This window comes from Anguilla anguilla, chromosome 2 (assembly GCF_013347855.1).
Source record: "Anguilla anguilla isolate fAngAng1 chromosome 2, fAngAng1.pri, whole genome shotgun sequence".
Taxonomy (NCBI): domain Eukaryota; kingdom Metazoa; phylum Chordata; class Actinopteri; order Anguilliformes; family Anguillidae; genus Anguilla; species Anguilla anguilla.
The window spans coordinates 9,953,057-9,971,092 of record NC_049202.1 but is presented as its reverse complement, the minus strand read 5'-3'; the positions used below and the strand labels follow the sequence as shown (position 1 = coordinate 9,971,092).

The window sequence follows — 18,036 nt, the reverse complement described above, 5'->3', positions numbered from 1 at the left end:
CTGAATCTGAACTCCCCAAGAGCAAGCCTATGGCGACAGCAGCTAGGAAAAACTCCCTGGCTAGGCAAAAATTAATTATTAAAAGTTTATTTGTTCTGTCTTCTTTCAGACATTTTAACTTAATTTATTATGGGTTCTGGCTGTGTAGATTGATCAAAAGCATTTTATATCAGGGGCCTCCAAAAGTATGATTACAGCAGTGTGAAAATGGTTATTTTTGCTGTATACTTAAGGCATTTGTATCTGAGATCAAAAGATGAACATGAGACAAAAATACAGACAATCAGCTTTTATTTCACGGTATTTACATGTGTATATGTTCTAGGATTTTACAGAAACAGTTGTTTTCTGTGTAAATATTAAGTAAACAGATTAACTTAAAAGCAAATCAAGGCAATAAACCTAATATCAGGTTGCATAGCCCTTAAATGGAATAATTGCATCTAGTCTATGACCCACTAACTTCACCAAACATTTGGTATCTTCTTCGGAACTGGCATTCCAGGCCTTAACTGCAGCTTCTTTCAATTGATCTTTGTTTTGGGAGCTTCTGTCTTCAGTCTCCTCTTCAACAAGTGTATGCTTGGTTGAATTTAAATCAGGTGACTATCTTGGCCAGCCCAAAATTTTCCACTTTTTCCCCTACTGCATAGGCAGTGTTTGGGGTCATTGTCTTGCTGCAGGATGAAGTGCCAGCTGATGAGGTTGATGAAATTTCTTTGTTCATAGCCAGACAAAACTAATGTTTACAAATTCATCCTACTGCTGCCATCCTCTATTACAATCATCAATAAAGATGAGCGAGCCTGTTCCAGAAGCAGCCATACATGCCCAATCCAAGACACTACCTCCTCATTTAACAGATGAGGTGGGGGGTTGTTTTGGATCATGGGCTGTTCCTTTCTTTCTCCACACTTTTGGCTTTCCATCACTTTGGTAAAGATTTATGTTGGTCTCCTCTGTCCATAAAACTTTGTTCCAGAACTCTTTTGGCTCATCTGTATTTTTTGGCTAATTCTAATCTGGCTTTTCAATTCTTGCTCCTGATGAGAGGTTTGCATCTTGCAGTGGTAGCCTCTGTAATTCTGCTCTTGAAGTCTTCCGCTATAGTGGCTTGTGACATTTTCACCCCTGCCCTCTGGTTACTGCTGGTGATGTCATTGACCGTTGTTTTAGGGGGTTTCTTGACAGCTCTTAGGATTCATCAGTCATCAACCCTAGTTGTCTTCTTTGAACAATTCGCAGTGTTTCTTTCTTTGTTCACTAGAGGTTTCTATCTTTTTCAGGACTTTCAAAACTACTGTACCCACTTTAGATGCTGTTTTTCTAAATTAATTATTCTGTTCTCTCAGCTTAGATTAGTCGTTTTCCAGCCATAGTTAGTTCTCTGGTCTTCATAATGGTGTATGCCTCTGACTCAAAATGCAATCTTCACATGAATACAAAGTCACAGTTACCACTTGTAAGTCACCTGTTAACTTGAGTTTGCACAGTTGAAAATAGGGGACTCAATACAAAAACTTTTTCTGTAGAAATTAACATATAGAAATAAATATTCATCTTTTGATCTCAAACCCAAATGGCTTAAATATATGGCAAACAGGGGTGGTTATATTGGATGAAAAGTATTTCTTCCCCGCGAAATACAGGTACTGTTGAAGAAAGCTGAGTTGTTCCATTGTTGTAAGATAAGCAAAACTGATGCAATCAGACATTTTTTCTGAATACCTTTTAAAATAGTAGAAATGTAAATACAATTACTATGATTATTTGGATTCTACTGCAGGCAAATATTCGTGGGCCATGCTTTGTTATGCAAAATTTTAACGTAACACGTTACATTTCAACCCGTTAATTGCACGATAAAGGAATCACATTATGATTAAAATAAATGTTATATCTGAATAAAAACTAAGCATTTTTTCTCTGTCGTCCAATCCACGAAATATGAGCAAAATAATGTCCCTACAGTGAAACAGAGATGATAAACTTTGGAGAATTAATTTTTAAAATAGTAATAAATAATAAGAAATGTGATTTATGTTAAAATACGATTATTTGATATGATGATTATTTTAACACTTGGCTTATATAGACAAAGTAGCCAATTGGCCTATAACTACCAGAATTAGCATTTAAGTAAAGCACATGTTATTTGCCTTGCTTATATTGACTATGCCGGCTCTGTCATGCTAGCATTTCTTTTTCTGGAGACTCAATGCAATATATTTAATTTGATGTGTGTGGACTCTGATAATTTTGAATAACGTAATTTTCAAAATCACGCTTTACGCAACACATCACTCTTTTTGGCAAGTCTCTATTTACCAGTAGAGTATTGTTTCATATTCGTATTCGTGCGACTACGCGGAATACAATAGCCCTGTATGGTAATATTACGCAAAGACACAACGGCATGTATTGGGTGTTTTCAAACGTTTTCAATGTTGACGAGTGGGCAAACTAGAGAACATTTATATTAAACTAGCATTACTAGGGTTTACTGTTAAGTTTCTCCTCCCGCGCTATAGCACGCGCAGCAGGCAGTGTTTCCCACGTGTGCCTTCTCAGTAGCGCCCAGTACCCACCAGCCACTTATGAAATGTCCATGGAACAGAGCAAAATATCATAACTGGTTTAGTTAAGGGGTCAATTTAATAGAACCCGAAAATGAAACACCTGTTGATATAAACCAGTAAATTTATGAAACATTTGTGCATAGCGTGCATTGAATAAAACAATATTTTAAGTATTCTATTGAGTGCCCTCATACTTGATTTTACATTATTTTATCATATTCTGTAACCAATTTTAATTCTCTACGCTATAATTTAAAAGGCTTGGGACATAAATTCTCTTGGGAACTGTGTCAGCCTCTAGTGGTGGATAGTTATATTGCAGGGAGCAGAATGACATGTGCTCCTCATAAATGTGTACCAGCATGATTAATCAAATGCAAATGAGCTACACATTGTAACCAATTATAAATCTGAATTTATCTCACTTAGTTGAAAGTACCTCATAGGAGTGGTGGTCAGGCCTGGAAATTGTAGCCAGTATATGCACATCTTTATCAGGAGTTTTAGTTAGTGTACATCTTACACAGAGACTGCAGTCAGTGCACGCCTTTCACAGAGATTTTAGCCAGTGCATATCTTGCACAGGAGTTGCAGCCAGTGTACATCTTTCACAGAAGCTGCAGCCAGGGCCTATCTTATGCAGAGGCGGCAGCCAGTACAAATCTTTCACAGAGACAGCAGCCAGTGCACATCATTCACAGAGACTGTAACCAATAAACATCTTTCACAGCAGCCGCTGCAAGTACACATCTTTCACAGAAATGGTAGCCAGTGCATGTAATTCACAGAGACTGCAGCCAGTGGCACATCCTTCACAGAAGCTGCAGGGACAATGTGACCTAAAAAACCTGGCAAACTGCAACACTCAATGTCACATGGAGAAAACACAGCTATGCATGAACTGTGGATAAATGGGATTATATCACCACTTGTCCACACTCACCAAATGTATAAAACAGTTTTGCCTTTCCTTGGGTACGCTGCCACAGGAGGTAAAACAGGCGGAGATTAGTAAAAAATCTGTTCATCTGGGGGGCAAAACATGTTGTTATGGAACATTTAAACAGCACAGATTCACGTTGTGCTCACTTGTCAGTTCCACTGCACTTCAGGAAGTGGCTTGTTTCCATAGTGTCTATCTCCATTCCCTGCAATGTCTCTAGATCCTGGGACTAGTGTTTGCAGCGGGGCCCTTAAATTTGAGTCACACTGCGATTTTGAGCAGCTTGCCACTGCTGACCCGGAGCTACCTGTGACTCCATTTCACTGTGGGACCCAGGCTGGCTGTGACTCAAGAGTGGGACACACAGGTGCACTTCCTGGCAGTGACTCACCCCTGTGAGATCAGGACAGGAGCCGCATGCTTTCCTCTGTATTTTCTGTCTTCATGGCTATCATCTGAACCGAAACATCAGCCCACCCCCCCACCCCCCACCACCAGAGTAACAGCCTCCCCCCCAGCCACCGAAGTGCATCCAGCATTTACAGCGCACCCTCCCCCCACCCAAAAAAAAAAAATCTGGGGTTTTAACTGAGGATTTAATAAAGCCGTCAAGCCTTTAAATATAAAAACAGGATGTGTGGACATAGTTTCTCAAGGGGGGGGGTGGCGGTTGTAATATCTTGGGAACATTGTAAACCCGTAGGTGTGACGTCACTGATGTCCTGGCTGTTAGTATCAGCCTTCTTAATTACCAGCTTAATGTATGTATGTTAAGACACATCTGCTAGGGGTTAAGTTCTGCAGCTCTCCCTCTCCCTCCTCCAGATTAGTGTGTGTTATGCTTTGGCATTAGAAGCTTAAAGCACAACTACTGATCTCATTGTGTTTTCCAAGATCGTCTGAATCTACAGACTGTCGAGCCAAGATGGCCCCTCCCCCTCCTTTTTTAAACTGGAATACTGGTCACTATGGCCAGCGAGCGCACTCTTCATTGGCTGAGTCGCATTATGAATTGTTGTTCTGAATTCTAGATACTGTAGTCGCAGCTCCCTAATCCCTTGGCATAAAATACTTTTTCCGCAAACACACTCGCACACAGATGCATGCAAACACATGCATGCATACACACACACATGCTCTCACACACATACTATATGCGCCAACACACGTGTATGCGTACAAACACGTGCACTCACACAAGGGAAGAAGTTAATGGACCGTGCTTTCAAAACAGGAAACTGAATCAAACTCATCTGTGTGATCATGTGATTTACTGAGCAGTGCTGGTTGGCCATGAGGTGGCAGGCCTCCCACTGTACAATCTGGGACACTGTGCTGTAAGAAGTGTCCTGTGGGTGAATTCCTGACTTGGTGTGATTACTTCAGGATCAAGGCCCAGTGCATTGCTGGGGACACTGTGTTGCCTTCTTTCACAGAGCACATATCCATTATTCGGTGAGCTTTCATAACATGTATGCGTTTCCTAAGCCACGAACATGCCATATTTCCACAGACTTTGACATACTTTGCAGATAATGAAACTTTTACTTGCCACTGCCATCATAAATTTACTTGGCTGACATCCATAGCTCTAGCAGAAAGAGCGTACCGTCTTTCTGTACCACAGAAAACTGCACATAGTAAAAAGCATTAAAAATGCAACACATCTTGTGCACCATATCAAATACATGAGGCCTGGGATATTTTTAGTACTCATGCAACATGTATAGACAGTACATGATTCATGCACAATATTTGCAGGCAGCTGTTTGTCCTTTCAGTCCATTAACTGTAGAGGTGGTGTTTGTCACAGGATCAGAATTGGGGTCCCATTCCATCACCCCTCTGCTGCAGATTTTCTTCCCTCATGTTGTACCAGAACCCTTAGACCCAGCCGATACTCAGCTCTTCATTCTTTGAGTGAGTGAGTGAGTGAGTGAATCAGTCAGTCAGTCTGCTATTGCTGATGATGAACCACTGTATTTCCTGAATATTCATTAATGGGGAATTACCAAATGTTAAAGAAAAAGTTAAAATAAAAAATAAAAAATAAAAAGGTTTAGCACTTATGTTTCCTCACGTGTTTTGCAAAAGGTGTAAACCAAGACTGTGTGCATTGTGTTTCCTGAAAACTGCTTGGATGCTTGTGAGGCTGCTAAAAATGAGATCTTACCAACATGTATAACTCCATATAAATGGTTAGCAGAAATGTATAAAGGTGCAGTTAACTTTCATTACACGTCAGAAAATCTGACTAAAGGATAATAATTTTAATCACGAGTGTAACTGAAAACGTGAACCGTCGGACACATGTTCTTATGTTGTGAGAATAATGAGAATATTGTCGTGCTGCGAAGACTATCGTACTTACCAAACCGCATGGCACAGAAAAACCTCAGAGTCCTGACAGTTATTTTTTTAGATCTGTCTGTGAGCGAATATCTAATGTGCAGCCACTTTAAGGACCGCGCGCAGTATAAAAATATCGTAACGCGAGATGCTGGGCCGAGGGGGGTGTGCCGCTTGTCTGCCAAGCTATACGAAGTGGTCCGGCCTTATTCTTTTGGAAGCTTTTATTTTTCTGGCAATGTCAGGTGTGGACGTTGGCGGAGGTGCAAAACTGACCTCCGTTGATTTTGAAATATTTGGGAATGTACAGGGTACGTACCCCCTAGCCTGTATCTGCTTACGCATGCTGTGTCTCACCGCGAGCGAGCCTGTGCCAGCCCTAGCTAGCTAACAACTCCGAAAATAGAACGGAGGGTGCATGGCTAGTGGTTCCTCTGCACTGGTACGCTTTCTTAATAGTGTGCTTATCCAACTAAACTAAGAGTTGATTGTAGTTTATTTAAAATCATTTCGCTTTATTCTCTTGAAGGAGTTTACATTTACCTGACAGAACACGCTACTGAAACCCCATATTACGAAACGTCATTTTCATTATTTAGTTATTAATTTTCGCCAGTTACTTTTTGGATCATGTTTTCAGTTATGTCGCCCTCTGCTGATGACTGCGTGTTTCTGCATGTGTGCGCTTGGCACAGCGATGGCTGGTGCGTCACAGTGGGTGATTCTATAATGGGAATAAAAAACCTCTTCAAAATAGAGCTATAATAAAACCAAAATACCATCATAAATGGTAAAAGAGAAACTGGCGTACATAGCAAGGGTACAATACATTTCATGTGGAAATACATTTTCTGTGTATATGTTGGGGTATGGATATTTTAACACAACAAATATATGTTAAAAAATGTATTTGTAAAATAATGTCAGAATGGTTTCATGTACACTGTAACTAGTGCATTACAAGCAGCTGCCGTTTTTAATATGACTGCTGTTAATATTAATGTAAAGTGCACAATATAGGAAAAAAAAAATTGTACTGTATGTTTACATGTTTTGTCATGTCATGAACTCTGCCAGGATGTACCAGTGAATCTTGGCCCACACATTGGAAACCACTTTTGTACATAAATGAGTATATAAGGGAATCTGATAAATTGATGGAAATTCAATGCCATCTGATTATGACATGTAAACATGGCATGATTGATTCATTTTCATTCTTTTTTGTAGGGGTCTGCTTCAGAATGGTAAGAACATAGTTTATTTTGAAATTAAAGCTAATACAGTTTGTGGCTAATGGCTAATAAAGCCATATTTTTAAATCAGTCAAATACAGTGGAATCCACAAGATCGTGTGTGTGTGTGCGTGCGCATGTGTGTTTGCGTGTGTGCGTGTGTATGTGTGTGTGTGTGTGTGTGTCTGTGTGTGTGTGTGTGTTTGTGTGCGTGTATGTGTGCATGTTTGCATGTGTGTGTGTGTGTTTGTGTGTGTGTTTGCAGTACACTGAAGACCAGGGGAAGAAGCTGGGTGTGAATGGCTGGGTGAAGAACACCAGGCAGGGTACCGTGGTGGGACAGGTACAAGGCCCCTCTGACAAAGTCAGAGAAATGTGAGTATCCGTGTGTGTGTGTGTGTGAGAGAGAGACGGAGAGAGAGAGAGAGAGATAGAGAGAGAGAGAGAGAGAGAGAGAGAGAGAGAGTATGCATGTGTTGTGTCAATATGCAGTGGACTCACATGGTGTTACCGACACCACCTATTCAGAGTTCTGCCCTGTGCACATTTGTGCTCTATATTTCCAAGCATTCTTAGTGCACCTGGAGGGAGGGGGGGTAGCTTTGATTGATGGTTACCAGCCAAATAATTATATTTTTATTGCACAAATTAAGATGTATACAGTTCTCATCTGTAATTATCATACCATACAAATATATCCAAACTCCATGACGTGTATATCTGTCTTAATTCAGATTAAAGTCAATCATGGTTTTGAATGTAGCATTCAAAAAGAACCAGTGTTATAGTCTGCCAACAATGTACAGTAAATGGCTCAGTGGAGTTAGTCGAACACAATAGCTCTTCACAAACGTGCGGTCCGTTGCAAGCGCAGCAGAGCAGCCCTGGCTAAGTGCTCTTTCTGTATTACCGTAATGGAGACTTCAGCATGAGTGGTACTCCCAGCCGGAGAAGCAAGCACTTAATATTTAATGACCTTCTGCTGTGTGCCTGAGTGCTATACTTCCCTTTACCACCGGGTGTCACGCTACACCAACTTTACGCATGATGTGGAACGCTCTAGAAAACATTTCTCAACTCAGCCATATTTACATACACAGACACAGTGGTTTTAAAAAAAAACAGCGAATATTGTGATTTCCTCTTGCTTTGTTGCCTCGTGTTTCTGTTGAGTAGTGTTCTCCAGTTAGTGAAAGTGAAGCTATTTCTGCAGTGGGTTTGCTGTCGGTTTTTCCGCGGTCTAATCGCCGCTTCGTTTGGATTCGTTCTTTCCCGACCGTTCTGTTTCTCTTGTGGTTCTGATTAGCACTGACCATAAGAAGCGACGGCTCACGCGCGCATTCTCAAATTATGAGAGTGTTTCTGGCGTGATTCCTTCCATCTCACTCAGAGCTCACAGAAAATACGCTGCGGTTTTTCCGAAGCATTTTGGGAGCCTCCTTTTAGGCAGGCGTGTTTTATTATGTGTGTTTCGTTCCGGTTTGATAGGATAGTATCAGCGTTGGATCTGCACAGCAGGAGGGGAGTATACACTCCTCTCTAGAAGACTGTGTATGAGTGTGTCCCGGGGGTGCAATACGGGCATGTCTGGGTCCGAACGCCTTGTGGCAGTTAGCGGGATAGTAAGGCACGAGTCGCGGTCTGTCAAGTTACCACCTTGCACCATGGGTGCCTGGCGTGACAAATGATATGTGTGGTCATTTGGGTTACCTGTAAGTGGAACCCACATTATGGGGGAAATTCCCTCTAATGAGTTCCCAGTGTGTGTGTTCCAACGTGGGGAATAGGGACTAGGGTCAGGGTGTAGAAGTAGGTGATGTCATCGGTGATGGCAGTTCCTCTGGATGACATCATAATTTTGACAGATTTGAATGAGAACAACCCAGCAGGGAGGATCTGCTTTCTGTAGCCTGACCTCCTGCCCAGGGGAGGGGGCGGGACTATGCTAGGGCCCCTGTCTCCACAGCTGTCCACAGTGTGGGGTGTCTCCATGGCAACAGCCACTTCACTAGCTTTAGGGTATTTAGCGATCGTCCCAACTTCAGGGAATTGACAAATATCTGCTGTACTTGGCTGGAAGTCAACCATTTCCTTTTTCCAAAACAAGAGAAGCTGCTCTTTGCTAATGATTGTTTTGCGTGCGTGTGTGTGTGTGTGTGTGTGAGAGAGAGAGAGAGAGAGAGAGAGAGCGAAAGAGCAAAAAGGAAGACATGGTGTGTAATGCTCAATTCTACATTTAAAGAGTGGAGGGAGAATTTAATCACCAGAAAAGGAGGTGATCAACCTTATTAAATAGCCATAATCACGATCTTGTCATTTTTATATGTCATTTGACTCCCCAAACTGGACACCATTTGTTTTCTGGAATGGAGAGTTTGATACTGGTGTCAGTGATGCAGCAGACCTATAAGATAAGCGTGCATGCTTTGTGTATGTGTGTGCGCGCGCGAGCGTGTGAGAGAGTGAGAATAGCATCTGCACACACATTTGACATTGGTGACTGACTCAAACTGGCATCTCAGATGAGATGAAGAAAGTGAGGTCTTCAGCTCCACACCCTGCTCTGGCTCCAGCGAGCTCCGCGCAGCCAGGCGGTTCTGATTTGTGATCGCAGGGTGACTCAGACGCCTGGGCCTGATCCCACTCAGATCTCAGGGAGAGGGTGTAAACAGCCCAATCTGTCCCCCTCATCTGTGGAGTCATGATGTCATCATCGCACACATGGGCATAGCGGTGAAGCGTTTGGTTTTCGTCCCGCTGTGTCCCGCTGCAGACGTGCAGCAGACATGCAGCGGACGTGCAGCTGAGGTGCAGCTGTAACTGCGTTAGTTCTCCTATTTCCTGGCCATGCAAAGCGACCCTGCAGCGCGGCAAAGATGTCGTTGCCTTTTCCCCGGGGAGAACCCCCTCCAGACCCCCCCATCTCTGAACACGGGTCAGAGAGCGTCCAGGTTCAGCCTCGGTCACATGACTGTGCCGCCCAGGGAGCTGTCTGCGCTGCCGTGGCAACGGCCGCACAGCCGGGCCATAAAACCGCTATTTAAAGTCCCCTAATGTGGTTATGTGCTGGGTAACATGGAGGCCTGGGAGAGAGGGTAGTTTGGGGCGGGGGAGGAGGGAGTGTTGGGGGCGGGGGGGGGGGTGGGATCTGCAGTGTCTCTCCTGGTGGCTTTAATGTTCCACCAGATTCATCAATTTGATTTTTATACAGCCCTTTACATCAGAGCAAAGCAGAGTTCCGCCCAATACAAAGACATAAAACAGTGAGAGAGCGAGGATTTTATAAGCAGCCATTGTTTCAGCATTTCTGACCTTGGCTGGAAGGTAGAGCGATATCTGCAGGGATGGGCAATATCGGTCCTAATGTGTAACAAGGTTTTTGTTTCCACCAATTACCATGGCTAAATGAGCCAATTGTGGTGCAATCGTGGATTAGATCAAAGTAAAACATTTCATATAGGGACACAATAACAGTGTTTGGCTGTCACTCATGTGCCTATCAAGAAAATGTCCAATTACATAGAAGTTAGGGCTAATTCAGTAATTAAGACCAGAAGTTGGCAAGAAAACTAGATACAGATATGGCCCTCATTGTTCACCTCAGGTGTACAGATTATCTGGATACCTCGTGGAGAGATACCTGGGTACAGTTAAGAGATGCTGTATCTGGGTAGCAGGTCAGTGTTGGACTCAGTTTAGACTGGGTGCCTCAGCTGGGGACTGGCCCTGTCGAAGAGAGGCTTATTTCCTCCCATCGTGCAAAGCGCCATGTTTTCTGGTTTGTTATTGTGCTGGAGCCAGTATCCAATAAACTGGAATATAGCTGCTCTCCATCACTGGCTCTGAGTGTTTGCTTTCCGGGAATTAACTGGATGAGCATCGGCCAATTAGAGGGGCCGGAGCCGTCTGCTTTTTTCTGGAGTGCAGCTGACTCAGAGAAACCTGCCACTCAGGACTGCACTTTACTTTGATCCCACCCGGTCAGACTTGCAGGATGGTTAAAACAGCATTACTTACACGATCACACACACACACACACAGAGACATAAACAATGCATCTGCATTGTCTGCATTATCACACGCACCTGAACGTAAACAGCATTGCCTACATTATCACACACACCTGAACGTAAACAGCATTACCTACATTATCACACACACACCTGAACGTAAACACCATTGCCTGCATGATCATACACACATGAAAATAAACTATTATTAAATACACACCTGAACATAAACAGCATTGCCTACATTATCACACACACATGAACAACATTACATTACTTACATTATCACACTCACAGGAACATAAATAACATTGCCTACATTATCACACACACACGAACATGAACATAAACAATGTTACCTCCATTATCACACACACACCTGGACATAAACAGGATTACTTTCATTATCACGCACACGCCTGAACATAAGCACCATCACCTATGCGCACTTGTGTGTGTCTGCTGTGTGTGTGTGTGTGTGTGTGTGGTTGCTGGGATACTACCATGGGTTCTCAGCTATTGCAGTATTGAGTAGCTTTTTTTTAAACTCTGGCCAGCTGTCTCAATAAGTAAGAACTGAAAATGCATTTGGTCATTAAATATTTAAACAAACAGAGCTACCCCCCCCTTCTCTCTCTCTCTCTCTCCCACTTCTATCTCGCTGTCTCTCTTACTGTTCCCCCTATCTTTCTCTCTTACTCTCCACCCTCTCTCCATCTCTCAAGTCCTTTGTCTCTCTCACTCTCCCCTTCTCTCCATTTATCCCTCTCTTTCTCTGTCTCTCTCCTGCCCTCTCCCTCTCTCTCTTTCAGAGGGCAGGCTGTTCTATCGGAGAGGTCACAGGTCAAAGGTGCATAGAGGTAGCAGAACAGCGGGGCCATAACCATATGCAGAATAATAATCACATTTGAGCTTTATTGATCCTCGTCAGTCCTACGTTTATTGACTGTAATCAGTGAGCTGGCTCACATTTCTATTGCGTTTCAGTTACGCGAGCAGAGCCATTTCCTGCCAGCGCTGGTGGAGTTATTAATAAGTATGACAGCATTTCGGCCACACGCAGAGCGCGCCGTGCCCCGGTCCGCGTCACTGAAACACTATCTTATTTCCTCATAGTTAGGAGAAAGGGGAGCCTCCTTTCCTCTGACACACAATGGTTGCTGTCCGGCAGTTGACACACCCGCTGGCCCAGGCTGTTTAGGCAGAGAGCTGGGAAAGTCACTCAGGGAAAGTGGACATCCTCCACGCTTATACACAATATAACCCCCCCCCCCCCTTTTCGAAACACTATTCCACACTCTCGCTCTCTTTATCTGTCTCACTCACTCTCTCACTCACTCACTCCCTCTCTCTCACACACACACTCACAAGCTCTCTCTTTTCTCTCTCTCTGTCTCTCTCTCTCTCACATGCTCTCTCTCTCTCTCTCATTTACTTATTCTCTCACTCTCACACACAGTCTCACATGCCCTCTCCCTCACATGCTCTCTCTCCCTCACTCATTCACTTTCCCTCTCACTCTCTCACACACACACTCTCTCTCATTTTAATTGGACTGGCCTGTTATTGTTACTGTAATTCAGAGCACAGATGTGTGTGTTTTTCCCTCCCTATTTCAGCACTGATACGGGCTGTTTTTCCCCCTCTCCCTGCCTTTTATGGCGTCTCCCTGTTTTTGTCCATTATGTGGAAAGCTCAGAAGCTCTGAGGTTTTTTTTTTTCTTCTCACAAGCCACAGGCTGCAGGATCGATCAGACCCCGCCTCCACATGCACTCTTACTGCAGGGATGTGGGGTCCCTGTTCCGCTGTGCTGCATGCTGTTAGCTGCAGCTCCGCCTTCATTAGTGTGTGTGGTTTTCCCTTCAAACCTTCCAATAACACAGCATGTCAGAATTTTACAGCGCAGATTGTAACAAGAATATTTTTGATGTACTGCATTGATGATGTCCACTGCAAATATACTTTTTTTTTTTTTGACATGTTAACATTTATTTCATGTGTTTAATCTGTTGTATCAAGAAAAGGAAAAATGCAAAGCATTTCTTGAAGAATAACTAATTTTTGAAAAAAAAAAAAAACAACTCGCACTCTTAACTTTGTGAGCGGAGTTCATCCGTTTCCCACAAAGCAAAATCTTGCTTCATTTTTGCGTTCACACAAGTGAAAAGGCAGCATCCTGCCAACGCAATGCAAAGGCATCATCGGTAAATATCAGGTGTGTTACAAAATGGCAGTCACTTTCCGAGGACAGCAGTTATTGCATAATTTCCCATGCGTTTAGCTAGCAAGCTTAATTACATGGTGCAAGTCCCTTGCAAATAGGCCATGCATGAGGAGGCCTTACCAGCTAGCCCAGATAGAGAATATGATGTAAGTTTGTATTATACAGGGAATAATGCTTTATAATTGCACAGTATTGTTGCCATTTCCCCCCATTGTACTCTTATGAATAATAGATAATACTAATAACTCAGGATCTTTCAGGTAATAATAATAACCCAGGATAAACCCCAGTTACGGACACACACACACACACGTGCACACACACACACACAAGCGTCTCTGCAAGCTCTCATCCAATTAGTCCAGTATCACAGGGTTTTCACTGGAGGCTAATTCACTTACCCACCTTGAAATGTAGCATAAATGCTTTAGCCTGATGCTCGGAGACAACCAGGCCGGATTCATGTTCTCTGACTTCATTGGTTAATGCTGTGATGTACTAGGTTCATCAGCAGTTGACATAGACACTAACATAAATTTACAAACAATAACTGAATAATTTAAGGAATTATTTATTTATATAATAATTTGAGATGAAGGTACTTACTTGAAAAAAAGTTTTGACAGTAAGCCAGGAATAAATCTTTGTGTTTAAGGCTCAAATGTATAAAATGATCTGGCAGTAAGGCAGGCATTTGTGGAACAGAAACATGACAACAGGCTGGTTAAGATACAGGCCTGCCAGCGTTGACTGTCCACGGACCGTGCGGCACGTCTGTACAGTGTGTATTTGTAATCTGAATGGCCTCAGATTGTGTTTTTGAAAGCACATGTTGTGGAAATCCGCTCAGTATCCTGTAATCTCCGGAGGCTGTGGAACTCAGCCGCTGGAGAAAGAGAGAGAGAGAGAGGGAGAGGCAGCGGTCTGTGCTCTGACCTATTTGTGTGTGCCCCCCCCCCCCCCACAGCCACCGTACAGCCACCCCTCCCAGTGGTGGATAGGTATTAACATGTACACACACTGTGTTTGAGATAGAAGGGAAAATAGCTCACACAAAATTGTAACTTGATGCTTTATTTAAAAAAATATGCACGTTTACTATTCACTGCTGTGCCAAAGTACACCTGTGCAAGATGATGAAGAGAAAGCAAGCTGGCGCTTTTGTTAAGAATGAATGTGCTTCAGTGCTTTGCAGACAGTGCGGGTGTTTGCAGCTGTTTCACTATGACCTCATTATATGTGGGCCTGCTTTGGGTAATTTTGACTGTATGGTGCCGTTGTGTGAGAACTGATACCCCTGCAGGTTACAGTTTGATCCTGTGCGTTTTGACCAGTGACGCAGTCCTGCAGGTTATAGTTGTTTTTGTGGGAGTTTGGTCTTTTTTGGTCACTCTGCAGTTCCTCCCTTGTAGATTCCAGCCCCTTAATGAGCATGCTCCAGGCCTGCAGTGAGCATGCCCAGAAACACCCCCCCCCCCCTTCCCAGCTCAACAGACGAGGGGGCTGGGCAGTAATCCGGACAGCCCGGATTAGGATTTACAGTCAATAATCTGGGCCTCCAGACTGTATGAGGGAGGATGGTGGACTCCATATGAGAAAGTACACAGTAATACCACTGTAATAACATGGTTGTTACATCAGTGCCCTATAGTGATTCGGTAAACTGGCCCTGTAACTTGCAGGTTGCAGGTTTGGTGGTCCGGGGTTGCATTGGGATCTTGTGTTTTTTTGGTAACCGTGTGGCCTGGTGTTTTTAGGGTGTAACAGACCTGTGTTTTGGTGTTTCATTGAGACCTTTTGTTTTAGGGATACAGTGAGGCCTGGTGTTTTGGGGTAACAGCGGGGGTCTCCTTCTCTTCACAGGAAGGCGTGGCTGAGCAAAGTGGGGAGCCCCAGCTCCCGCATCGACCGAGCCGTCTTCTCCAACGAGAGGGACATCCCCAAGCTGGAGATGAGGGGGTTTGGCACACGCTACTGAGTACCCCGAAACCTCTCCTCGTTCACAGTTACTGCAGGACCTCTGCTCTGCAGAGATAGGAGATTCAAGGTACCTTCACACCTAGAACCGTAATTATAATTAAAACTATAACAATACAGGCAATAGATTTGTCTCAAGCAAACAGAACCCATGTGTTCACAATACAATGATAGTGAAAAATGTAGCTAAAATTTTGTAACTATAAATTTGGATTGCCCCCAGATCATTTTTTTTTCATGCAGGTACAACGTTAAAATACCTTCAGTCCATCAAAAGTGAGTTCTAATGTGAAAAATCCTGGCGCCGAATCTTTAACTGACACACCTGTTCATTCCACAATAGATATCCCACCATTCCGCATATATTACTGAACAACAGTATGGCATCCGGTTTGAATGAGAATTTGAAAGTTGCCTTGTTCAAAAAGGATAATCCGGATTATGAAACTGCCACAAAAAAGGCTGACATTTGAGCAGGTGTTGGGAGATACCTCAATATAAGATACCTTTAATGTACCCAAATGTGCCGACTGTGCCTGTTCTTTATTTTAGAGAGTGAGTAAAGTAGTATGAGATTGGTGAAATAGCCGTCCTCCACCTTACAAAACGATCCAAAACCTCCACCTTCACAGAACGATACAGTGGAACATTGTAGAATGATATCTTCACAGTGTGTATGCTTGTGAAACTTTGTGTCCTTATAGTTGTCATTATTGTTTGTAATTGTAGCGTTTGGTGTGAAGGTACCTTGACCCAGAACAGTCAGAGATGAGAACAGCATTAGGCATGCTCTTTAAACTTAGAGACTGCTCTTTGAGTTATCACAGGTACTGCTTGGGCATGTATTCATTTAATACAAATGAAACTAAACCAAATTCTGCATGTAAATTAGGCTCCTAAAACCAGCAATTGGAATTCTATGGTTATACAGATTATCAGAAACTTGCAAACAACCCTTACAAAAAAATAAAATAAAAGAATATATGTCTGAATGTTTTGTGGTTCTGTCTGAAAATATAAATCACAATACCTGACACATAATATGTAGCATATAATCAAGATGTAATTATTAAAATATATCAGGCCTATATTGACAGTTTTACTTAATAAATTGCTGAAATATTGTATATTTGAACATGCATTAAGTTATTCATACTTTGCGGTGGAAAATGTTGTTGATGAATGTTGTTCTTATAAGTTGTTGGTTTACTGTGTTGGCAGCGTTGTTTGTTAGTAAACAGTCATGCCATAACGCTTTCATTAAAAAAAATAAATGAGAATTAAGGTCAAGCTTGTGTGCATTGCCTTGCTGTGTTTGTTGCTGAAATGTGAGGTCAGTTTATTTGGTTTCTTGATGGATTTGGAGCCAGTAAACACGGCGAACCCTGGAATGGGGTGTGTCCTCCTCTTCGAAAAACTCCCAACAACAGCAGACGAATCCCACTGGAGCGTTTAGGGAAGCAGTCTTATGAACCAATCAAATCACCCTGCTACTGACTACTGTCAATCATCCTGCCTGCCCTGATAATTTCACCACACACCGATTAAACAATTACACGGGGTAGTCACACCCGCAAATTATCATTCTTATAAACATTTTTTGGGCTAAGTGCTGTGATTCTGTGTTGATAGATTAGGACTGTGGTCTCTCAGCTTTATGGGTATTTACAGTAGCAGAGGGAGCCTCTTTGTGGGATCTGAATTCCTATGAGGCCTCGTTCCCCTCCACCACCCCCCCCCCCCCCCCCCTTCCCTGGGCCTGTCCCTGAAGGCTTGTGGGAAATCCTGAAAGGTCCTCTCAAATGGGCATCTCTCTGGCATCCGTTGGCACCAGATGTGAAGCCTGTGTGTGTGGCGCGTTGGGTGCAGGGACACAGGAGAGTACAGTGCGCTTCTGTTCGGTCCCGCGTTTGACGCTCTGCCAGGCGGTGTCGTGTGTCTTTCGGGTTCGAGTCCTGGCCCGTGTGAAAGAATGCGCAGAACCGTTCAGGAGTGCCTCTGAGGGGGCGGGAAGAGGTCCACAGCGTCTGGTACTGGACCGTGCATGTGTGTTATTTAAAGAGTCTTGTCTAATGTCCTGTTAGTTGTCTTCTGTGAAGGCACTGTTCCAGTGTGTGGATGGGCCCCATGGTCTGGTATCTGTTAAGGCACTGTTCCAGTGTGTGGATGGGCCCCACGGTCTGGTATCTGTTAAGGCACTGTTCCAGTGTGTGGATGGGCCCCATGGTCTGGTATCTGTTAAGGCGCTGTTCCAGTGTATGGATGGGACCCACAGTCAGGTATCTGTTAAGGCAAACTAGTATCCGTAGTAGTAGCAGCGCTAGTAGTAACAGCAGTAGTTGAAGGAGCAGTTGTAGTCACATGGCAGATGTTTTCTCTCCACTGAGCCAAGCCCTCTCTCTGGCTTTGTCACTGATACTTTATGTCACAACCCTTGTGCCTCCTGCTTACGGTGGCCAGGACAACAGGAGGCATGGCAACGGATTCACTCCCCGCATGGAGACTGCTCCTGAGTCAGGTGGTACACAGGTTCCCTTTCAATCCCCCACCGGTCTGCCTGGAACGTCACCTGGGACCTGCCTATGACAGACCAGTCAGTCTGTGTATTATAGTGCCGTTCTCTTCAGTCCCACTTTTCTCCCAGCATGCCTCACTAGGGCAGAATCTGTGTGTGTTGCCTGGCAGGAGTAGAATCCTCTTAGTGGGCAGAAACCTGAT

The 18,036-nt window shown here is 43.6% G+C and overlaps 1 protein-coding gene across 1 annotated transcript; it reads left to right on the top strand.

The window, feature by feature from the left end:
* Positions 1 to 5,997: 5,997 nt before the first annotated feature.
* LOC118221292 (acylphosphatase-2-like) lies at positions 5,998 to 16,608 on the top strand. The gene is made up of 4 exons (XM_035406236.1): positions 5,998 to 6,182; positions 7,102 to 7,118; positions 7,372 to 7,481; positions 15,205 to 16,608. Exons 1-4 carry the CDS (start codon positions 6,020 to 6,022, stop codon positions 15,317 to 15,319), a joined length of 405 nt encoding a protein of 134 aa, XP_035262127.1. The 5' UTR covers positions 5,998 to 6,019; the 3' UTR covers positions 15,320 to 16,608.
* The last annotated feature ends 1,428 nt before the right edge of the window (positions 16,609 to 18,036 follow it).

Bases quoted from the DNA above. Each gene is read 5' to 3' on its own strand.
- LOC118221292 (XM_035406236.1), top strand. From the start codon at position 6,020: ATGCTGGGCCGAGGGGGGTGTGCCGCTTGTCTGCCAAGCTATACGAAG. The intron at 7,482-15,204 runs GTGAGTATCCGT...TTCTCTTCACAG, and splicing joins TCTGACAAAGTCAGAGAAAT to GAAGGCGTGGCTGAGCAAAG.